Source organism: Leiobunum rupestre, chromosome 1 (assembly GCF_980474605.1).
Source record: "Leiobunum rupestre chromosome 1, qqLeiRupe1.1.hap1, whole genome shotgun sequence".
Taxonomy (NCBI): domain Eukaryota; kingdom Metazoa; phylum Arthropoda; class Arachnida; order Opiliones; family Sclerosomatidae; genus Leiobunum; species Leiobunum rupestre.
Window position 1 is genome coordinate 38,631,655 of NC_143384.1, and position 25,832 is coordinate 38,657,486.

At 35.9% G+C, this 25,832-nt stretch overlaps 2 protein-coding genes and 2 long non-coding RNA genes across 4 annotated transcripts in view; 3 read left to right on the plus strand and 1 right to left on the minus strand.

Annotated features, from left to right (window-relative positions):
* LOC149962761 (uncharacterized) overlaps positions 1-25,832 on the minus strand; it is a 221,415-nt gene that overhangs the window by 45,495 nt on the left and 150,088 nt on the right. The gene's annotated exons all lie outside the window — the stretch shown is intronic.
* LOC149962762 (uncharacterized) lies at positions 5,220-8,876 on the plus strand. Its single transcript, XM_090169892.1, has 2 exons — positions 5,220-5,356; positions 8,526-8,876. The coding sequence occupies exons 1-2, from the start codon at positions 5,260-5,262 to the stop codon at positions 8,795-8,797; spliced, it is 369 nt and encodes a 122-aa protein (XP_090026018.1). The 5' UTR covers positions 5,220-5,259; the 3' UTR covers positions 8,798-8,876.
* On the plus strand, positions 11,299-14,024 carry LOC149962763 (uncharacterized). Its single transcript, XR_016479991.1, has 2 exons — positions 11,299-11,466; positions 13,869-14,024. It is a non-coding gene; the product is annotated as an uncharacterized LOC149962763 (long non-coding RNA).
* LOC149962764 (uncharacterized) lies at positions 19,129-22,541 on the plus strand. The gene is made up of 2 exons (XR_016479992.1): positions 19,129-19,286; positions 22,242-22,541. It is a non-coding gene; the product is annotated as an uncharacterized LOC149962764 (long non-coding RNA).

Consider the following 25,832-nt stretch of genomic DNA (forward strand, 5'->3'; position numbering starts at 1 on the left):
AAGAGGATATTAAATCTTACTTTTATTACTATTTATTATTAAAATTAAATTATATTATATATAAAATATAAAAAAATATGTATGAAATTGAATTAATATGCTATATTAAAAAATATAAAGTATTTAAAAAATAAAATATAAATGTTTAATGCTCTTTTCAGGAGATGGCGCACTAGACTTTAAATCAAGATGGACTCTCAAATGGGGCGGGGCGTGGGTATAACAACATAACACCGGCGGTATAAGCTTGCCGTCCAGCATTCTTCCTTGCGGTATAGAAATCAATCGAGTCAACCAAAACAAAAAAGACCGAACATTATACCAACGAATTAACCAAAGCTCAGTCACGAAAGGTTTTATAATTAGATATTACTACAACTAATATGGGAATTGTAGCGAATTAATTGCTCTGACGTGACGAATTCATAGTAGAAAAAATTCGCGTTTATTTTTGTTCTAATCGATAAATATGGATATAAATATATTTTTGTAATTACTAATTAGCTCCGGGAAATTTGAGTTTGCCTCGGGGGTTGGGGTGCTGTGGCCAAAGGTGCAAGAGACAGAAATCATAATTGGCTCGAAAAAACGAATCGAACTCAATTACCTCGGCCTCCAATTATAATCTTTCCGAGCGACCAAAAAGAAAAACCTTTATTTTAGCCGAAGTCTTTTCCGCTTTACGAGTCCCGCTGCACCCGAGTTTCTGCGAATTGCCGACTTTGATTTACGGATCGTTCCCCCCCTACGCTGACACTCGCTTTTGTCTAAATTTTTAAGCGAACTTAGACCAACAATGATTTTTGTATTCTAGTCGTCGCCAGTCCCACCGCATGCGACTTACTACATGTTACCCAACTTTAAAAAGTTTCCGGATTTTTACTTTCATTCATCGACTGCTTGTTTTCGAAAACAATTCTAACATTTCGGGACATAATTTATAAAGAGAGCAAATACTTTGTTCAATTGTACGTCGAACATCAAAGGTATTACAAGAAGCAGCCATCTTTAAACGAGACGTAAGCTACGCCACCTTACGGCTGTTAATGTTATAAATATTTCGATTATAAAAACAGACGCAAAAGTTGCGTGTTACGTATTACAGGAGTTACCTATAACAGGGTCGCGTCATGTGATACCTTTACGCATGCGCAGATAAAGTTACTTGTTTTTTTCGCCGGTAGAGGGATGATAATTAGACTTTTGTACGTTTAAGGTGATCCGAATCGTCTGTATAGTTAATTATTCCATAACTAATCACTGAACTAATTTTTGGAGGCATTGCGTAATCAAATATGTGTATAATTGCAAAGAGTTATCTAGTGTCTAAATATTCCCAAGGCGAAAATACTACTACCAAAGATGATAATACACTACTCAGTACCGTTGCAAGTCCAAATGGCTCTACTCTTTATTTCCCCCCCAAAATTTAAATTTTACCAAGATAATAAATAGAGCGTTCTATAAAATAGGTGTGGTGTGCTTTCCTCCTTTTGAGTTCGAAGTAGGTGAATGTTTGGCCGGTTTTTCGTGTGAGAGAAAAATATTTATCTGGCAAACCCGTAAGAAATTGAGAGCAGTCGATTTTTAGGAGTAGCGTAGTTGCTAGCCTAGGCTTCACTAATTTCCGGGTTTCCGCGCCGTTTTTCTTATTTTAAATGATTTTTGTAATAAATGTATGATGGCAAATAAGCAAAATACTAGTCCCAAATCCACGGGTTTAAAAAGAAACTTAGATCATGAAAATATTCTTAACCCCAAACATACTTCAACACCTAGGGTCCCTTCTACAACCCCTTAAAGGTACGTCTCTAAAATATTCATATAAAGACAGGACATAAGCCGAATTATCTTAAACCAAAGAATAACAAAAGTTGTTAGTCCTGCTGAACTAGCTCTATAGTCTGTATGAAAAGTTTGGCCAGTTTTGGGCCGATTTTATAGAACGCTCTGTTAACCAAGGCTTAGAAATATTAACAAGCCTAACAGCGCAGAATTTTGAGTAAATATTAAAAAGATAATGAAATAACCATAGCTTAGTAAAACTAACAAGTCTAATAGCTCCGAAATGTGATATAAATATTACAAAGATAATAAAATAACAAGTCTATAGCATCACGCTAGCATTTTCCCGCGCACGCGAGTAAACCATGACAACGTCCGCTATACTTTTAATTGAACCCAAAAACTTTCCGAAGGATGGCTCTGCACGTCCGGGGACTTTGGGAATTTCCCTGAGCGAAAATAGGAAAGAAAATCGGCTAACCCTTGGTCGACCCCTTTTTACGCGGGCGAGAAATGCTGATGGCATTTCCTTGCAAAGGGAATATACAAAAAGAAGTTTCAGAATTAATCCCCAAACACCCAAAACAGGGGACAAGGGGCCAACGAGACAAACTTAACATAAACTAGAGATATCATCAATTATGTATCACTTGTTACCCCTTTTTTGTCCTGTCGTCTGTGGAATTACAAAGTTTTCGCCGGTTTTGGGGAAAGTTTTTTTCTTATTGTGGGAGTATAGAGAGAATTTAGGACACAAACTGATCGAAGAGACTGATTATGCCTTTATACAAAACGTCTATTACGTTCAAGGGAGTCTATTTTTACCGCTTGGAGCACTGTTGAAAAGGGTTTAAATTAAAGGTCCATAGAATAATTTGAGAAATTAGACCCGATTAGGCGCTTCAATAAAATCCCTTAAACTATTCCCTAGGAAGTATTAATACATAGAGCCCGAACTTGCAAGCTGCTCTTTATGTGGTCCTTGTAAAAGGGCTGAAACGCGTCGACGGGAAAAACTCGTGTTAGGCCTTATGGATAATTTTTCCGTCGACGGGAAAAACTCGGATTAAACCTTACGGATAATTTTCTATTGCCACGCGAATGAAATTTGACGCGCGATTTAAAACTATAAGATTTATCACTTAAAATTTCCTTTTGCGGTTTACGTTATTTGACAAATAATATACACTAATATATAACAAAGCACCCGCCCCAAGAAATAAATACCATTATTTTCTTGAAGTTATTGAGGTTTTACCACTTTCATGTATTTGTCTATACAGGGTGTAAACAAAAAAACTAATCCAGTAAAAATTTTATTTTAGTACGGATTTGTCATTTTTAGAACATAAGAACGACTTGACAACGGGGATTTCAATGACCTTGAACCGTGTCTTCAAGGTCATTCAAAATTTATCTCGAGAACCATTAAAGATACAAAGTTGGTTTCAAATAGAAAAGTGTTCCCCGTCACATTTTAATTCTAAAGAGCTTTAACTTTACCTAAATTGACCAATAACAAATCAAGGAATTTTAGACCAAACAAGAAGGTTGTGATGAAAATAATGTTAATACAGACCAGGTTGAAGGGCTAATAACTCGAAATGTACTCCTAACTCATACTATCTAGAGTATAAAAATTTGCTAGACATCCTCATCTGGTAGAGGGTCTTGACCTTAAACTCATGGTTCAACGAACTAGTACGAACTAGTCTATCAGTGATGGGCACGCTCCACTCATTTTAGAGAGGCTCGAAGCGTTTATTGTCAAAATGAGCGGTAACGTTCGCAACAATTCGAAAAGTGAAGAGCGAAGCTGCTATTACTGAGTGAGACGATCGAGAAGCTAAATTAAAGCTTGATTAAATGAGCGAAAAATAGGAGCGTCTCCTTCAAGGTGAGCGAATCTTAGTAATGAGTGCTTCGCCGAGTTATAGATTGAGCCAGAGATGAGCGGAGCTGTGTTTTCAATTTTAAGCTCTTGATAAACTGAGACACGTAAATGATAATAGACGCTTCAATAAATCATCTTTCAAGGAAATCGCCAAGAAGTAATATTTCCAAGAGCCAGAACCTGCAAGTCACTGTTTATATAGTGCTTGTTAAAATAATGGTAATGTTTCAACTTTACGGCCGCAACAAGCGTTCCCTGTTAACCAGGTAGCTTTTTTGACATATTAAGGCTTGGAAAAAACACGACGTTCTGTTTACAGGTTTCCATTATTTTCACAAACACTATATAAACAATACCTTGCGGGTCCTGGCTCTTGAAAATATTACCGCTTGGTGATTTCCTGGGAGGAGAGAGTATTAGCCGTAATCAATTCGTAGAAAATTGAGCCAAGAAAAGAGGTGAGCTATCCTTAAATGCGATTGCTCTTAAGAGCCTAAGATAGAGATTATATGAACCACTCTAGAGAAGAGTGTGTGAGTGGAGAATGTTAAAATGAGCGGCTTGAATTTTAAAAAATGCCCATAACTTCAGTCTATTCAGAGTAACGTAACACCCTTTTACTTTTAAATGTCGTAAAAAGTAAAATTCAATTAAATACGGGATTTTAAATCTCGAAATTTATTTGGGAAATCTGAAACTGATTTTGAGATTTCAGGATCCGCTGCTCAAAAATTGTTAGGACGGGTAACGATTTGAAATTTGGCTAGTTTTCATCACCAAGGCTTAACGCGAAATTTAATTCGCAAAATTTTAATAAACATCTTTTCGATTGAAGAAAATAAATATTTTTTTTTACAACAAATACCTTTATTTATGATTATGTACTGAATTTATAGTAGTACGGGTATTTTACTAATAATTACAATTAATTTTCTTGGCCGGTTTAAACGCCAATTCCGAAAATAGTGGATCGAATCAACGACAAGATATTTGTCCAGATTTTGAGATTATCAAGTTGATTACACGATTCAGATTTATAAAATCGTTTTCTCTGTAAAGTGTCATTTTTAACGTTTTAGCGAAATATTATTAAATGTTATTAGGCTGTACGCTGCATATTTTGTCACAGAAAATGTATTTAGCATATTTTTCATAAAATGTATAAAAATTTCTTTCTTCGCAATGCAAATTAAGAAGAAATATTATTATCGTATGTGTCTATATAAAATAACAACATTTCAAAACTAAATTCCATATTAAGAATATAAAACAGTTCATTTTCTTTTGGGTTTTTTCGCACATTTTTCGTTATTCTCAATTTTATTGAGATGCCAGCTAGAAATACTTATGGAAATCTGATATAGCCTTATTACATTACCAAAAGTGGCCAATTAAATAAGGAAAATTAACTTTTAAATGGCTCGATTATGCGTTATTATAGCCAGAATGACTACGCGTCGATAAAAGTATTTAGAATCAAATGAGATATAATGAGTTCAAATTCCGGAGGAAACTTGAAAATTTTGTCGAATTAAAGGTGGCCATTAGCCGTTGTTGGGCTCATTTCGAAACTCCGCACGATGAACCGAATGTGGCACTTCCTGCTGACCGCGGCTCTGGCCACTTGCATGATTCAAGTGCTTTGCAGGAGAGAATCCAAAAGAGGGAAGTCACAAGGTCAGTTTATTGTTTCTTAAACGGAAGATATTTTTTTATTTAATTAATATTAATTAATATTAATCAGCTAGGCTAATACCCGAGCCACCACCCTATCAGGCCCGTCTTAAGACCTTTTGGGGCCCTGGGATAAATTATTTCTTAAGACCCCCAACGGTCAGCCTTTGTATGTCCGTTGTTTAAATTCAACTACATAATAATCAAACCAAAACTTTTAATTTCAAAAGTATAACATAGGCCTACTGCAAATAAGATTTTTACTGACAGTGACTTAGGTTTTAGAAATTGTAGGTACCGTATGATACTCGATGTCGCGATGAGTAAAATTACTTTAGACGTAACTAAAAGACCCATAATATTAAATGAGCACAAATAATATTTAACCAACTAAAGCCTTATCCCTATATTAGAGGCTGTATGGTCGGCCGTTCCAGGGACCCAAAACTGGCTGGGGGCCCAGGGCTGTAGCCCATTTAGCCCATGCCTTACGACGGCCCTGCACAATAGACCCAATCCATCTAGAGACTTTTACTGCCTTTAATACAAGTGCCGGGTGATCAGGGAAAGGCTTTGAAAATTTTGTAGGAAAAAATAGGAATCTTAGAGGCGAATTATAGAAAAATATAGGAAATAAAATAGGTGAATTATAGGAAAATTTAGGAAATTAAATAGACGAATTATAGGAAAATAATGGAAATTAAATAGGCGAATTATAGGAAATTAAATGGGCGAATTATAGGAAAATAATGGAAATTAAATAGGCGAATTATAGGAAATAGAATAGGTGAATTATAGGAAATAGAATAGGCGAATTATAGGAAAATATAGGAAATTAAATTGGCGAACTATAGGAAAATATAGGAATTAGAATAGGCGAATTATAGGAAGATATAGGAAATTAAATAAGTGAATTATAGGAAAATATAGGAAATTAAGTAAGTTAATTATAGGAAAATATATCAAATTAAATAAGTAAATTATAGGAAAATATAGGAAATTAAATAAGTTAATTATAGAAAAATATAGCAAATTAAATAAGTAAATTATAGGAAAATATAGGCAATAAAATAGGCGAATTATAGGAAAATATAGGCATAAAATATGCGAATTATAGGAAAATATAGGCAATAAAATATGCGAATTAAAGGAAAATATAGGACACTAAAATATAAGAAAAAAGATAAGATAATTATTGCATATCGATATACTTTGACTCGAATCACCTAGAATATAGATAATTTCTTGTACACTGCTTTGTTGCATTATTGGATCACTTAGCGGATTTACAAAGCCCGTACATTGTTTTCATTTTCCAAAGACCGTGAAATTATAGGAAATTCGGTGAAAATAAAGGAATTTATAGGAAGGCATTAAAAATATAGGGAAATATAGGAAATATAGGAAGTCTGGTCACCCTGCGAGTGGTCGGTTTAAATTGAGTAGGAACGGGGATTAAAGGCCTTCATGCCACGCTCCCTACACTCACTATGCGCGTACGGTTAACCTCTACAAGGTTTTATGAAAACGGGAAACCGAAGAATGGGGGGAAAACCCCTTCAACCAGTGAGGGGAGAACTTTAAAACTCCACGCGCAAAGACATGTTCTAAGACATTCCGTTTTAAAGACAATTTTTGGCACAAGTCTGGTCCTATTATAACGATAAATTCGGGAAACCGAATTTGCTACATCACGAACGCTGTTTTATCACATTGATCGAAAACATCGCAAAACTAATCTTATAACATTATCAACAACGCAAAAGCAGTCTCTTGACATTGACAACACTTAGGAACTAGTCTAACGAAAGCATTCTTACCACATTAATCACACCACGAAAACAGTCTTCCCACAACGATAGCATCACGGAAACAGTCTTATCACATAGATAACATCAAGAAAACCATATTTCACTTTGGCACCATGACGAAAACAGTCTTATCATATTGATAACATCACGAAAATAATCTTATCATATTGATAACATCACGAAAACAGTCTTATCATATGGATAACATCCCGGAAACAGTCTTATCACATTGATAACATCCCGGTAAAAATCTTATCACATTGATAACATCACGGAAACAGTTATCACATTGATAACATCCCGGAAATAGTCTTATCACTTTGATAACATCACGAAAACCATATTTCACTTTGGCACCATGACGAAAACAGTCTTATCATATTGATAACATCACGAAAACAGTCTTATCACATTGATAACATCACGAAAACAGTCTTATCACATTGATAACATCACGGAAACAGTCTTATCATATTGATAACATCACGGAAACAGTCTTATAATATTGATAACATCACGGAAACAGTCTTATCACATTGATAACATCACGGAAACAGTCTTATCACATTGATAACATCACGGAAACAGTCTTATCATATTGATAACATCACGGAAACAGTCTTATCATATTGATAACATCACGGAAACAGTCTTATCACATTGATAAAATCACGGAAACAGTCTTATCATATTGATAACATCACGGAAACAGTCTTATCATATTGATAACATCACGGAAACAGTCTTATCATATTGATAACATCACGGACAACAGTCTTATCATATTGATAACATCACGAAAACAGTCTTATCATATTGATAACATCACGAAAACAGTCTTATCATATTGATAACATCACGAAAACAGTCTTATCATATTGATAACATCACGAAAACAGTCTTATCATATTGATAACATCACGGAAACAGTCGTATCATATTGATAACATCACGAAAACAGTCTTATTATATTGATAACATCACGAAAACAGTCTTATCATATTGATAACATCACGAAAACAGTCTTATTATATTGATAACATCACGGAAAAAGTCTTATCATATTGACAATATCGCAAAAGTGCTTTATATAAATTGCTAACACGTGATAATATCCCGAAACCAGTCTTATAACATTGATAACATCCCGAAACCAGTCTTATAACATTGATAACATCCCGAAACCAGTCTTATAACATTGATAACATCCCGAAACCAGTCTTATAACATTGATAACATCCCGAAACCAGTCTTATAACATTGATAACATCCCGAAACCAGTCTTATAACATTGATAACATCCCGAAACCAGTCTTATAACATTGATAACATCGCGAAACCATTTTACTTTATGTCATCAGCGTGCGGCAAACAGGAATACCGCGAATGCATCACGGTGTGCGAGCGTGAGTTCGGTTCGGGGGTGGAAACGTGCAAGTACAAGAAGCACGTGGTGACGTGTACGTGCGACTCCGAAGGCAACGACACCGACGAGCAGCACTGGCACAACAGAGACACCCATTGGCACAACCACATCATCCACGACGACGACCCCGACCACATCGACCAGTACCACGCTCCGGATCACGGACACTTCGTCAAATACCACGGACACAACGACGACGAAGCTTAACAATTTCTTTATTATTTCAATATTCACCAGTTTGTCTATTAAAAATGTAACGCTTAATAAAATAGACGTTTAAAGGGAATATGTATTTTTTATTTGCATTTCCGTTTTCACGTTTTCTACATGCGTGTCGTGTGTGTGTGTGTCCGTTTGTGTGAGGGCTTTTTTCTGTTCCTCAGTAGTTTTAAGACTCGCAAACTGAGACCACTTTGCTAGCTTCGAATTACCCCAGAAGTTTTGGTGTCGCAAACTGAGACCGCTCTGCTAGCTTCGAGTTACATCAGTATCCATTTTTAATACTTCACTTTGGCCCCGCCTACGAGAGCAAAAATCCCCTTTGCACGCGCTCCCCTCTCACGTTGTTGTTTGTTAAGTCAACATTGTGACGGCAAAAGAACCGTCAGCCGCATCGAGACGAAATCTGCCGCGATAAGCATTCCAAGTAGAGATATGAATTCCAGCGATTGCTCATTGAATCTCGGGTACGAAGCTAGTATTGGCTTAAAAAGGCTTATTATTGACACTTACCAACCAGCCACCTATTCGGGGTAAGATTTACTCTTACAAGGAGACATCCCGAGGTGTAACCCACCGATTTTGTTCAAACTCGGGGGATTGGTAGACCTTCATGTATCATAAAAAATACTAAAGGGAATTTATTCAATGGACAACCGTTTTGCCATGGCAACGAAAAATGTTTTTGACAACAAAAAATTTAAATTTTCCCATTGAAAATAATATGGGATTCTGACCGATTCCTAGGGCCCCCACTGCGAAAAATTTTAACAAATATCAAAAATTCGAAAATGCCAAAAACAAAAAAAAAAAGATAAAAATTGGCAAAAAAAACCCATCAAAACTGATCAACTTTTGATCAATTTGAGGTCAAAATCCCATGTTATATTCAATGGGAAAATTTAATATTTTGTGTTGTCAAAAACATTTTTCGTTGCCATGGCAAAACGGTTGCCCATTGAATAAATTCCCTTTAAGATTTTTCATGATACACGAAAGTCTACCAATCCCCCGAGTTTGAACAAAATCGGTGGGTTACACTTCGGGATGTCTCCTTGTTAGTATCTCAAAAGTAAAAATTCGTTTTTTTTTCTAGACGCATTTCGCGATACAAAATTTCCACCTTAAAACTCCATATCAACTCTGATAGTATACGAACCGCTAAATATGGTGGTCCTCAAATATTATACTTTCTACTCCCTTTAATAAATTATTTTAGCTGAATTTAATTTTAGCTGACGAGTGAAATTAAGCAACAATTTAAGTTAATTACTATGGTTTCATTGCTAAGTAATAAGTTATGTACTGTTATTTACACGTTTTTCAAAAATTCACTGATTGTAAAAATGCAACTCAAAGGTTTTCAAACGTTTTTCATGATTACAAATTTGGTTATTTCACGTTTTTCCAAGAAATAATATATTTTGGAAATTTTACTAAAATTTACTCAAATGGCTTTTGTGGTATAAAATTTGGTTGTTCCACATTTTTTAGAAAAGCTCTATTTTAGAATGTTACTAAATTTTCTAAAATCGCTGACTTCATGTTTTTGAAAAATATCGATATTTTTAAAATGTTACTAAAATTTTAAAAAATGTATTTAGTTACTAAAACTTAAGTTATTTCCGTGTTTTTCAATAATTAATATATTTTTGAAAATTTTACAGAAATGTTTTTTCCAAAAATTTACTTATTTCTACGTTAGGGCCAATGATGATGTGTAGCCGGAATCGCGAATAATGGAATAACATTTTAGACTGAACTAAATATTCATAAGCTCCCACGAAAATGGAAGATAATGTAAACTCAAGATAGTACGCGCTTGTCGTCTAAATACAATAAATAAATTAGTAAACTTTGGGAAACACTGGTCTAATTTACGCCCTGGCACGAGTGAGGGCAAAGGTGTGCCCTTCAATCGCGAGAGGTAGATTCTAAAAATCGTCTTAACATAGTTATTATCCCAAAGAAGAACAAATACACACTTGTTTGTGCTATCTAGGAGCATCAAACAGCACCGCACACAAGGAGAACGCAACCCGTCAAAAATCTTGCATTTTCTTGTGTACAGTTTTCATTGGTTAGGCGCTTTAGCGCCTGCTGCCGTCGGAAGGGGAAAATTGGGAAATTGTCTTCCCCCTTTCCGTAAAACGTGTAGCGTAAAGGCTCGTCCAATGAAATTGGTACACAACACTGCGTTAGCGTGTTTAAAGGCTAGCTGCGTTCTCCTTGTGTTTGTTGCTCCTAGGTGCTGTATAAGAAAAATAACAGTAAATAACGACCCAAAACAAAATGAATTGTGTCAGTGAAAATATTCTCAAAGTCACGGGTTGAAAATACTCGAGACCCATAAAAGAACAAATCTCCGCTAACAACTCTCCGATTAACACGTTCTGGAGACTTTGTCTTGAAATCGAATCTTGCTGTTTTCCGCTCTAAATGTTCCTTCATCCATTCGAGTAAGTGTATTTAAACCCGCGAACGGAACCCGAATTCGTCATAATACGAAATTGAAGACATCCTTCTAAAACGAATACTTCTCTGGAGCGTCGAGAAATACCGAAAAATGAAGTTTGTTTTCATTTTGGCGATTGCCGTCCTGTTGGTTGTGGTCGAGGAAGCGATGTCCGATCCGGGAAAAGTCAGCCACAAAACAGGTAAATACCGGACAACAATTACCCTAAATACAGTGGCGTACACGAAAGAGGGGATTTCCGTCTTATAAGCCCTTCTTGGGTGTAGCTTTGACTGTTTGTAAATTTTATTAACTCGCAATGGACACAAGGAAATTTTTATAAAATACGCGAAAAAGTAGATTAGTCCATAATTAAAAGGGATAATAAAGCTAAATCCTAAACAAATTTGAAGAAATAAAAAAACTTACTAATAACTCGTACCAATAGGTCTTCGAGCAAATTTGTTTAGGATTTAGCTTTATTATCCCTTTTAATTATGGACTAATCTACTTTTTCGCGTATTTTATCATCCTTCTCACAGTCCATAGGTGGTTTCTTCTAACTTAACTTATCGTATATACTATTCTCCACCACACTCCCCCCTTTTCGGCTTTCCGTTGCTATATGCAACGCGTTTTGAAATTTTTAACGTTTAGGCTTAGTTTCTCTTTTAGATTTGACAGTCGCCAGCCAGATTTCCCGCACGGTACTGATGAGTTCCAAATAGAACTAAACCGGTCTACCGTTGGAATTTCTGGCTATTTTATTTATTTTTAATTTAGTTTATTACTCGAAGATCTATTTGATCCGAGTTTCGCGATTTTTGTTTGCTCGAAGACCTATTGGTACGAGTTATTAGTAAGTTTTTTAGTTTCATCAAATTTGTTTAGGATTTAGCTTTATTATCCCTTTTAATTATGGACTAATCTACTTTTTCGCGTATTTTATCATCCTTCTCACAGTCCATAGGTGGTTTCTTCTAACTTAACTTATCACAAGGAAATTTTGCGTTTTTGAATTTTAGAAAACGGAAACTGATTTTGAGACATCAGATTACGATTTTCGTTTTGACTTCTAATTTCTTTAGTCTAATTTTGAGATGTTAGAACTGGTTGTCGTCCAGATTTTGGGATTTTCAAGTTGATTTGCAGGGTTTCTAAAATCATTTCTCTGTAGAGTTTACGCGGGTTTGGCGAATGTAAGACCCCTCGATTTACGAAGCCTGACCAATATCTGGCTAAGCTACTGTTTTAATGTGCTACATTTAAGTTAGGCTACTTAATATTACACTCGTTATTTCCTTGACGAGTACCAGAAGTACATTATTTAACATTCATTTCGTGGTAGACGCGCTACGTCATCGGGCCATTAAATTTTTCCCACCAACCAATACCATCGGGACTGATACCAAACAATTCGGTCTGTAATCAGAACTATGACCACAAATTGATTCGTCTCCCCATTAATAGGCGAAACTATAAAGTCTAGGGGGGTTGAAAATATGGTAGTCACGTGGCTTTGTGGAGAACGGCAACGCCATCTATCCTAAGAATTACGAACTATTATTTATTTTATTTTGCTAATAGCGGTTTAAATTTTGATCGATTCATCTAAATTATTTAATTATTATTATTGTTTAGAACATTTTGTTATAGAAAAGTATAAGTTAATTAGCTGTCTGCAGTATTTGGAAGGAATATTTTTTTCTTTACCGTCGCACGGCCAACTAGGAACACGAGTTACCGAATCGAAGTTGGCTGTGATATGGTAGTCACGTGATTTTTTTCCAATTTTAGCAATTTGGTTAAGACCAAATTTACTTTATAGTTTCGCCTATTACGTATTTGTACTTAACGAGGACGTTTTGACACCGTTCAAAGATGATGAAAGTTTGTTAGCCAGGGCAATTTTTCCTGTATTTCTTCAACTATAGGTATATTTAAGGCTTTTGGTACAGCCAAATAGCAGTTTCTTAATCGGTCTAACAGACAGGTTAAGCCCAAAATAGAAAACTTCGAACAAAAATTTCAAATTAATTAAAACTGGAAAAGTACCATAAATATTTGAAAAATTAAAATCTTAAAAGCGCGTGAATCGCACTAGTATTTCTTAGAATTTTCACTTAACTAATGAAATTTGCAGGTAGTACGACAACCATAGCTCTACACACAGAAAGTTCTGGAAATCTCACAAATAGTGCAAGGAATAAAAATAAATCACACAAATAATGTGAAATATTAATATAAATCAAACAAATATTGTGATAAATTAATATAAATCACACAAATATTATGATAAATTAGTAAATCACACAAATATTGTGATAAATTAATAAGTCACAGAAATATTGTGAAAATTGATAGAAAATCGCACAAATATTGTGATAATTTATTGAAAATCGCACAAACATTGTGAAATTTGAGAAATGAATATAAATAACACAAATATTGTGAAAATTGAATGCAAATTTACGAAAATCAATAATCAGTGGTAGAATTTTTGTTTCTTAGTGAGTACACCCTTGAAAAGTAAGACAACAAAATTGCGCTAAATGAGATAAAACCTTTGCTGTAAGTCTGATTTTTGCAACTCTTGGTTTCCAGGTTCAGGGGCTAAGCGGCATCAAGCGAACAAAGGACCGCACCAGAGTCGTCCACGCACCCAACACGGAGCCAAGAAAGCCATCCAGAAAAGGAAGCATTAGAAATTAGCCACTATATTGTTTTTTATTGTCACGAAAATAAAGGTATTAAAATACAGTCGAATGTTTCATAAATGCTTCGAGTTGTCCATTTTGATTGTAGCTACGCGCAGTAGCGGCGTCAGCAACAAGCCAGGGTAGACCTGGGCCTACTTGAAATTTCGGTAGGGACCTCCAAAAGTCGTCTTAAGGGGACTCCAAAATTTAATATATGGGCCTCCAAATTATTTAATATCAGAAAATTCTGTAATTTGTTTGCGAAACAATTTATGTATTTATTAATTTTCCAATATTCAACGCGAGTGATTCGCTTAACGACACTGCTGTTTTTATTCCTTTCAAAGGTACGAGTCACTATTCTTTGACAGTAGTTTATTTTTTAGTTTTAATTTTTCGCGAGCTCTACTATATCCAAATTGTATCTTTAATTTTATCTACAAATAAATGGTTCTTAAACTTACTTTACTTAGTGTACCTACGTACATTCATTTTCTTAGAGTTGTAAGTTCTGATGTAAGGGATGTACATGCGAAGTACCGAAGGAATGAATGTCGTAGAAATAAGTAAATAACCACTCATTTGTTAAGCGTTATCGGTACACAAAAAAAGGATCAACAGACTCTGTTTTTAGTAATGTTTAAATTTATAATTCGTTCTAATTATTTCGTCGCGTACCCATTTTACCCAAAAATTGCACCACTTGCTTAAAAAAAATGAAATAATCCATGTGGACGGATTTGAAAAATTGTGGTGGGGGGGGGGCTCCATTATTTGCGGGGGGGGGGGGGCTCCAAATGGTTGGCTACCTCCCCAAAAATCCTGGCGCCGCTACTGGCTACGCGGTATCAATAGATGCTGCTATTTCATCTTGGGGAGACGATTCGTCTACTTTGAAGAAAAATATTAAAACTACACAATTCTGTTCTAAATCTAATTTAATAAAAGAAGTACCACTTTTGAACTAACCATTTAACACTGCTCCCACGGTTGGTTGTTAGTATACAGTATATTTTCTTAAATGTAGAAAGAAAAATACAATTTGCTTATTCAAATTTGGTGTTATCTAAATAACTATTTAGAAGATAAATTTTTGGTCTACGTGAAACCATAAGTTTATGGTGAAACAGATAATATTTAAAAATAAAGTGACTTTTTAAATCAGATACCGGCATTTTACTGCAGAGTGGCCCCAATCTGTACTTGAATATTGTAGAAGTATTAGTTTCAATTATCCTTGATTAAAAAGAACTTCATAAAATTATTTTTTACCCCTGAATTTTTATGATCTAAAAAAGTACCTTTTCCCAAGATATACTCATTGAGTTGGGAATATTAATCTAGAGGTCCAATCGAAACGTCGGATTTCAGTATTTCGCGAAACAAGTTTTTAAAAATAAGAATACTGTCGTCTGCTCCCATCGGCGTCCCAAATGACGAGAAAACGTTATCATTCTACCCGTGGCGCCGTCTATCTCTCAATGATTCGTTCAAATAAGACGCGTTTTCAAGCAAAAAGATTTTTTTTCTTCAAAATAATGGATGGCGCCACGGGTCATATGATAACGTATGCTCGTCATTTTAGAGCAGACGGCACATTCGTATTTTTCAAAAACTTGTTTCGCGGGGAGCAGATTTGATTGGATCTCTAGATTAATATTCCCAACTCAATGGATATACTATCTTAGGAAAATGTTTTCTATTATACTGAATTATGCAATAACTATTTCGATTTAAAAAATAAGAAATTTGAAACGCTTTTGCCCCATAAAAAACCCCCGGACATTCAAGTTCGGCCCCCGCCTGAGAAATCTTGAATTACAGTCTAGATTTATCTCGCTACGTGCTAAGTTAGACTCGGCTCCCAGTCGACACTAAGCCTTGTCTCTCGAATTACCTTACTTTGCTCTTTTTAAGTATCTGAATACGTGATTTTACGCGGAACTAGATCAGTTTAGCCAGAACGTGATGAATTCTCCAAGATCTTCAGTGTCTGAACTAATCGGTGTTTCTTAAATTAATTTCCTGGTTATTCTTTTTCCCTTGGCGGTGCTGTTTCCAAACGACAACAGCCAGTTAATCAATTTGAAAACACGCGTGACGTCTGATATTTGTCGTAGTGCAAGCCCAGCCACTTTATCTTGCCGTTTTTGGAGCACGGTGGTAATGGATCCCGAGGGGCTGATCACCCCGCGTAGTGGGTGTACAGAGCCGTACCTTTGACTGTACTAATGGGATTAAGCGTAATATTTGAAGTCCCTGCCTTTGGCAGTGCTAATCTAAGCGTAATCCAGTGAACAGATTTTCTAAGAGTGGTTAGCCCCTCGATGGATCCTTCGATATTCCTAGTGTGTACACATATAGTTTCCTGGTGTTAATTTGAGCATTTTTAAATATGTTCATGCATATATATGAGCCGGGTTCGGAGCCTGGTTCGATCCCAGCTTGTGGCACTGGCTGAAAACTCGGAGCGACTCCTTCCGCGTTGGTTTATGGAGTTTGTTTCCCACTGATTAAAGGGGTTTTTCTCCGACGTCTTTTCATAAAAACTTGCAGACATTAACGGATATAGTGAGAGAAGTAAGCTATTGTCTTACGTGGCACGAAGGGCTTGCCAACACCCTTGTAACTCGTCCATCAGAATTAATGATATTAAACCTAGGAATATAATACTGCGTACCTGGAACATATATTTGTATTCCCCCATCACGGACTCGCTGTTTTAGCTTCGGCAACGCGAGAGCTATACAATTTGGGACATACGAGCGTAGCGCCATCGTAAAAATAGGCGGAATTTTTGTCTCTATAAATTTGGCCTACTTTTCATTCTATTCAAAAGGATTTTTTGTACAAGTTGAAACACGAATATTCTACCTGGATTCTACGAAACTAATTTCGGAGATGTTTATTTAATTTGAAGACCAAATAAATAAATCTTTAACACGATTTTAAAACTGGCACGCATTTCTAACCAAGTCCCAACGAACACGCGGACGAAATTTTAACTACGGTGTCCGCTAGGTGTCTCTAGCATCTTATGTCCGAATTCCCCACATTGCCAGGCCTATGAATCCCATATTTCCCCTCCAGTATTTCCATCCTCCTAGATTAAACGTCACTAGCCTTGGTTATTAACCTAGCCGATTATTGAAGAAAAATTCAAGAAATATTGCAAGGAAGTACCAAATTCGTTGGATAGATGGTGGAATAATTTATATGTTTAATAACGCCATATATATATATATATATATATATATATATATATATATATAGATTCTTACATCAGTGGGAGCACGTTTAACTGAAATCAAATCACGTCGAACTCTAAATGGCCCTTGGTTAGCTAGTGAAATTCACAGAAATTTAGTTCTTTTTGGGATAAGTATCCATCAAGACCATTACAAGGAAACAAGTACTTTCCATTAGGCTAAATTCACACGGAGCAGCTCGTTGTGCAACTCATGTTGATCAACAATATTCTACCAAAAATGTTCGCGCGTGTAAATAGGCATTTAATGTTATACTCTTTTATAAATAAAATTTTATCAGCTAAAGAATTTAATAGCGTTTTACATTTGACTGCTCTTGAGTGCTCTAAATCGCTCTGATCAACATTTTAGGTTCCATTTGCCTGCTCGGATCTGCTCCGATCAAATTTCGAGTGTGTCATTTCCCGCTCTCGTGTGCTCCGAGATCGCCCAAAACCGATCTGCTGATTTCAACAGATCTACGGATCGAATTGAGATCGGAGCAAATTTTTGCGTGTTCTTCAAAATGTTTTGGCAAAATGGCAGACCAAGACGTGAAAATTGAAATTACTAGCAGACGAAAAACAAAAAAGTGCGGGAATATGTCAAGGTCATGTTCCATTAGCGGTTTTACTCTAGTCGATTGGGGCGAGATCTATGACGTCAGAGACAGATTCGGAGCGAATCTCGAGCCATTAAATGGAAAACTCTATAAGAAACTTGTGAAATGTTGAATTTAACCCCACACTTCATAGTCCGAGACGTAGTTTGAAAAGGCAGCGGGAATCTAGGAACCAACGCAGCAGTGTCCTCAGTTCTGCGAGATGCTTAAAACTAGGAGCAACAAACACAAAGAGAATGCAGCTAGCCTTTAAACATGCTAACGCAGTGTTGTGTACAAATTTCATTGGACGAACCTTATCGCTGAACGTTTTACGGAAAGTGGGAGACAATTTCCCAAAAACCCTAAAGCGTCTAACCAGTGAAAAATGTACAAAAGAAAATGCACGACTTTTGATGGGTTGCGTTCTCCTTGTGTGTGGTGCTGTGTTTGTTGCTCCTAGCTTAAAGCAAGTGGCGGCTCTATCATTGCCACCTGTATTATGAAAAGACCCTTGTTATTAGAGATGGCCATGAATCTATCCGATTCTTCGAAAAACGTGACTTTACTGGAGAGCGTGGTGCCATCTATTTATGTCAAAGGAAGCTTAAATTAAAAATGGCCAAATTATAACGTCGTCAGAGAGTCAGTGTAGCGTATTATAGTTCGACAACTTATACTCTATTTAGTAGCTTTAAGCTAAATTATATATCCCATGTAAATATATTGTTTATAATTGCTGTTATTTACAAATTTATAAACGATCCAATCAACGCCAGGGGTACCTAGCTATAAGTACCGCCTTCTTGATTTCGACGCTAGCGACATCTATGGAGACAAAAAGCTACTTCACGTCAAGTCGCCACTGGCTTTAACAGTATTTTCTATCGTCCACAAGGACCACAAAGTTAGGATTAGCTCCAAGATAAGATTTTAAGATCTTTTATAAGATGAAAGCAACAAATATTCTATTAGTCTTATTAAAGGGAATATAACCTGCAAAGCAATCTTTATGGAAGACACCTTCAATTTTTTAAATTACCCTGTACAGTGGCGCCAAACATTTCTAAAGCCAAGGCAAGAGCGGCTAGAGCTGCAAACGTTGGTGTTCCACACCAAATACCCGAGGTTATATTCCCTTTAAATAACGAACTGACATAAAAAGTCCAACGAAATAAATAATTGCGTAGAATTTATGATTCAATTTTGGTAAAACCCGCAATTATCAAGATACGTTACGAGTATAGGGTTACGCCGGGAGCAATTAATTCGACTAATTTAGTGTAATATAAGCGGGTGCTAAGCACGAACGAGCGATAGCGTTAGAAACCCGAAATGAGATCACCGTTTCAAATACAAACATAATCACGCGTTTCAGATGTTCGTTTGATAGTATCGGTCCAAGACCAAAGAATGAACGCCCTATTCTGGATGTTCGCGGCTTTGCTGGGAATTGCTATGGTCTCATGCGAAGGTGAGTTATTCTACAAGCCTATTAGGGTCGGGGTTATCATTACTATTATTATAAGCACGGCCAACTTTGATCACGCGCTGTTCGCGCTACTACGGCCAACACATTCGTCGAAATTCCGCGAGCAAGGATTTTCCCCCTATAAACTGTACTATAATGTGTAGGAGTTCAGCGCCACGCTCGGTGGTTATATTGTCCCCAATGTAAAAACTATACTAAAAATAATAATCCGCTAGGGGCGCTGACGTCATACACATCTTTTGCTCATAGGTTAACACAGAAACGTCAACGAATGAGATGGCCGCTGTAGCGCGAGAGATGCGCGAGAAATCAAAGTTGGCCGTGTTATAAGTAACATAATAACAATAAGTATGACAATTAACGAGATTTAAGCTCAAATATCTGGTTTCCGATAGATAGGCGGAATATTAGGCTAAATTAAAAAAAGCTCATGTTTGTTTTATCACCCATGATTCGCTTCAAAACAAAGCCAAAGCCCTCGCGACTCCAGAACATGCTCTCCGATAATAGGCTTAAATGTTGATCAAAAAGTAGTAATAAAAACGGTAAGTCGCGAGTCCAAGTCACAGCTTGAAGAGAGTATCAATGCCAAAAGAGGTTCGGTTAGAAAATTAGCATTAAACCAATAGGAAGTGTCATACTTATTGTTATTATGTTACTTATGCTATTATTGATATTGAAAGGGGTGGCAAGCCGCGCACTTCGACCTTAGCTCCATTGCGCAACCCCCAACCTGTGACTTTAGGTAAAAAGTCCTATTTACGACACAAAGTGAAGAATCTGTTTGGCTGGGATGTTGAAGAAGTCTTGCGTTTCCAACCGATGCATACCAAGATGTTCAAACCTTTGCGCTACATAATATTCACAGCTACAAGGAATGTGAGAGGCAGTTTGATTCTCAGCCAGACAAGCCCTACAAATTGGGTCATCACTGACTCTTATAAGATTTAATTGTCTGTTAAGTTGGCAATTGCCTGTAAGTAGGCCAGTAACCAACCTTATATTATAAATTATTATAAATTCCTTGGCCTGCCTTTGGTCATCCATCTCAAGCCAAGTTTGAGTTGACGATCCGACACGGGGGATGGGCAGAGAAGGTTCAGGCCCACTAAACCCAGCTCTTGGGTTGGGGTTAGTTTCAATCTGGGTTTCATTAAACAATAGTTTGACTAAACATTTCAATAAACTCTAGTCTAACTATTTCTAATTTATCTTCTTCATCGATACAGCTTTATCCAGAACGCTTTTTCTTACTACAGAATAAATTAAATTGATAAGCATTGAGTGGATTGTTAGTACGAGTTAGTATGGTTTCGGATTAATTTCAGATGTTTTTGGTAATGATGATATAATTTACTTTAAATAAAATGTGCATTTAAATTACTCCTTGAGGCTTTTTTCATGTTGTACATTTAATGCTAAATTTGTTACTGAAAATTCTAAATAATTATGTATAGTTAAAGTTATGTAACAACACGAAAATCATCATCCACCACATAAATCTTGAAATTTATTCCGAAAAGAGAAGTTTTGAAAGAGGCGCTTAAAGCAAGTGGTGGCTACAGATAGAAAATTTCGGATGCTTTTCCTTATTAAACCAAAAAGGGAACCTAAAGTATCGCCCCCTATCGTAGACGCAGCACAAAATATTGAATTTTATCACGACAAAAATTACAAGTAACTCTAAAAATTACGAAATATACTATTACATTTATTATAATTTACGACTAATATTTGACGCTAAGCCTTGGTCATAGGACGGTGCACTTGTTGAACTCAAATAAACGTAAGTTATATAATTCCCACGTGCAAGCTTTGAAAATCTCAACTAATACGGGCCGAATACATTTAGTTGGAATATCTACCGAAAGCGAAATATTTCGTATCATCCAGGTTACATTACACTGAAAACGCCACTTCCTTTAATCTAAGCCCAAATTAAAACAAAACGCAAAGGTACGAGGGACTGATCACTACGCGTAATGAGTACGTCATCTCGCCGTAATATACACGTAATCTGCATACGAAAAACGTGAGCCACCGTTTAATGTAATTGGCGTACTTCAAGTAATTATCGTGTAAACTCGGCGCAATCTGCTTACACGGGTGTAATCTCTGTGTACGTCGAGTACTCTTAGCGTAATTTTGCCGTACTCTGCTTACGTGAAAGAAATATCGACGTAGTTAGAGTTATCTTTGCGTAATCTCGGCCTACTCCGAGAACTCTTCGCGCAATCTCAGCGTACTCTGTTTACACGGTTGTAATCTCGGTATACTCCGCTGACGTGGATGTAATATCGACCTAGTTGGAGTACTCTTTTCGTATTCTCGACGTAGTCAGAGTTTACTCTTCGCGTAATCTCAGCGTACTCTGTTTACACGGTTGTAATCTCGGTGTACTCCGCTAACGTGGATTTAATATCGACCTAGTTGGAGTACTCTTTTCGTATTCTCGACGTAGTCAGAGTTTACTCTTCGCGTAATCTCAGCGTACTCTGTTTACACGGTTGCAATCTCGGTGTACTCCGCTAACGTGGATGTAATATCGCCCTAGTTGGAGTACTCTTTTCGTATTCTCGACGTAGTCAGAGTTTACTCTTCGCGTAATCTCAACGTAGTTAGAGTACTCTTCGCGTAATATCAACGTAGTTAGAGTACTCTTCGCGTAATATCAACGTAGTTAGAGTACTCTTCGCGTAATCTCAACGTTGTTAGAATACTCTTCGCGTAATCTCAACGTTGTTAGAGTACTCTTCGCGTAATCTCAACGTAGTTAGAGTAATCTTCGCGTAATTTCTACGTAGTCAGAGTAATCTTCGTGTAATCTCTACGTACTCATCGTAATTGTCGCGTAATTGTGCCGTTATCATTGTATTCTTGTCTATAACGTTATTGGTGTAACAGCCCATTAATTCCAAAATATGATATTGTTTTTAGAATGCGACGACGAGAAAATGTACGTTTGCGAACAGTTTTGCGAATTGAATGAAATGTCACTTAAAGGTTGCTCTCTGAAAATGTCCTCGGAGTCCGAAGGGGAACTGGACTGCGCGTGTCTGGCCGAAAGAAACCGCGTCTACCACTTGAAGCAAACTGGACAGATGAAGCCGTACCTGGCTGACTGGGGAAGAAGCATGATCGGCGATCAAGTCATCTTTTAGGACAATGCCGCCACAGCTTAATAAAGTTTCCTTAATTGTAATTACGATCCAAATAATTAAAATATAGTTGCATATCCATTTGTGTCTTGCTTAACTTTGGTTCCAAGAACGTATTTATTCGTGTTCTTGCAGAGGTTAATGGTCATAGTTAGTGTAGGGAGTTTTTGGCTCGCGTGGCATGAAGGGCTTGCCACCATCCTCCTACGTAATTTCACCAAGCCACCTGGGATAAAGACATTAAAAGTCTCTAGATGACTTGGGCATAAGGTGGTATCTTGGGTATTAGCCTAGCTGATTATTATTATTATTTATTTTTTACCTATCACGAAATTTTAAATGAAAGTTTGATGACGAAATATGCCGATAATTCTGTTTGTGAAAGAAGGTCTATGGAAATGGCATTCAGAGGCCTAGCTGATTATAATTTTATTTTTTAAATATTATCCCAAATAGTCGGAGGAAAAGAAGCAGAGGGGCGTGGTTTGGCTTCCGGGGATCACTAGTGCTGCCCGCACATTCTCTGCTCACCTTAATACATTCTTGGTAACACTTAACAAACAGGAAAAGAAAGAAAATATTTAAAAATTTCATAAAATTCATTTTTTAATTTTTAAGCGACCTATTTGAATATTGATTAACAAACCCATTTTTATATTACTAAGTGAGCAAACCATTTTATATTGCTAAGTAAGAAACTGATTTTGAATATTGCTACTTAAGCAACCCATTTATTATATTGCCAAGTAAACAAACCATTTCGAATATTGCTAAGTAAGAAACCAATTTTAAATTGTAAGTAAGAAATCAATTTTGAGTATTGCTAAGTAATCAAACCACTTTACATTGCTAAGTAATCAAACCACTTTACATTGCTAAGTAATCAAACCACTTTACATTGCTAAGTAATCAAACCACTTTACATTGCTAAGTAATCAAACCACTTTATATTGCTAAGTAATCAAACCACTTTATATTGCTAAGTAATCAAACCACTTTATATTGCTAAGTAATCAAACCACTTTACATTGCTAAGTAATCAAACCACTTTACATTGCTAAGTAATCAAACCACTTTATATTGCTAAGTAATCAAACCACTTTATATTGCTAAGTAATCAAACCACTTTATATTGCTAAGTAATCAAACCACTTTATATTGCTAAGTAATCAAACCACTTTATTTTGCTAAGTAATCAAACCACTTTATATTGCTAAGTAATCAAACCACTTTACATTGCTAAGTAATCAAACCACTTTACATTGCTAAGTAATCAAACCACTTTATATGGCCAACTAAGCAATCCATTTTAATATTGGTAAGTAAGCAATCAATTTTTGAGTATTGCTAAATAAGCAACACATTTTGAATATTGGTAAGCAAGCAATCCATTTTGGGTTATGGCTATATTGCTAAGTAAAAAATCAATTTTTGAGTATTGCTAAATAAGCAACCCATTTTGAGTGTTGCTAAGTAAGTAATCCATTTTCGGGTATTCCTATATTGCTAAGTAAGTAATCAATTTTTGAGTATTGATAAATAAGCAACCCATTTTGAATATTGGTAAGTAAGCAATCCATTTTGAATATTGGTAAGTAAGCAACCCATTTTGAATATTGGTAAGTAAGCAACCCATTTTGAATATTGGTAAGTAAGCAATCCATTTTGAATATTGGTAAGTAAGCAACCCATTTTATATTGCTAAGTGAGCAACCCATTTCGAATATTGCTAAATAAGAAAATATTTTATATAGCTAAGTAAGCAACCTATTTTTAATATTTCAAAAGTAAAGCAACCTATTTTTAATATTTCAAAGTAAAGCAACCGATTTTGAATATTGCTTAGTAATCAATTACCCATTTTGAATATTACTAAATAAGCAACCCATTTTGAATATTGGTAAATAAGCCATCCGTGTTGAATATTGTTAAGAAAGCAACCCATTTTTAATATTGTTACGAAATACGCAATCCATTATGATTATTACGAAGTACGCAACCCAAATTGATATTGCTAAATAAGAAAACGCATTTTGAATATTGCTAAGTAGCAATCCATTTTCAATATTGCTATGCAAGCAACTAATTTTGAATATTTCTTAGGAATCCACCCATTTTGAATACTACTATGAAATCAAGACATGTTGAATATTGCAATCTAAACAACCCCTTTTCAATATTGCTATGTTAGCAACCGATTTTGATTATTGGTAAGAAATCCACCTATTTTTAATATTCCTAAGTAAGGAATCCATTTTTATTATTGCGAAATAAGCAATTCATTTTTAATATTGCTATGTAAGCAACACATTTTGAATATTTCTAAGAATTCCACCGATTTTCAATATTTCTAAGAATTCCACCCATTTTAAATATTGCTTTGTAAGCAACACACTTTCAGTATTGCTAAGAAATCAATCCACTTTGAATATTGCTAAGAAATCCACCCATTTTGAATTTTGCTAATAAATCAACCCATTTTTAATATTGCTAAAAATTCCACCTATTTTGAATATTGCTAAGAAATCCACCCATTCAAAATAAGCGAGTTAATAATGCTAAGTAAGCGACCCATTTTGAATATTGCTAAATAGCAATCCTTACAAAAATGATGAATCAAATTTAATTTCCAAAACTATATAAAAATTTGACATATAATACTAATAATGATAATCAGCCAGGCTAATACCCAAGGCACCACTTTAGGCCCAAGTCATACTTGATACAATTACGACGCCATATTTCTGTCGACTTTCTGCCACGGTTCTTATATATTATTTATTGTCTCAATTTATATGTGAAGAAAAGGTTTACAATCTTCAGCAGAAGGTCTGGAGAGCTACTAGAGACCAGTTGCTCATTATTTAGCATTGTCTTCGTTAGTTGTCGAACCGAGGAACGCTGACCACTTAGAGTTTGCTTGTGCACCGATTACGCGAATCACGCCTTGTTCAAGCGAAAAGTACTCGCAGTACGATTTCGCGCTGCAGTACGACGATTACGTATAAAATATCCTCGTTTCTTGAAAGAAAAAAACATTCGTAACTTTCTTGTCAGCAGCTAGGGATAATACCTTAAAATAATCAAACCTGCCAGGTCAAAGGGCAAACATTTAAATTGTTCTTTAGCTACAAAATGAAATACACCATGCCGCTCGAGATATCCACTGGGGGTCAGAATAGTGGAAAAGAAAACGGCCCGGCGAATTTTCCGAGAAACAAATTGTAGGGAAAATTGCAAGGGTGGTAGGGTGGAGACCCGCATAAATCTGTCGTGGAATTATCCTATATTAGTTGCAATATTTGTCTAAGTATGGAAATTGAAACCCACTCGAAACGAATTTCGTCAAAATCCACGTAATTTCGGTCGT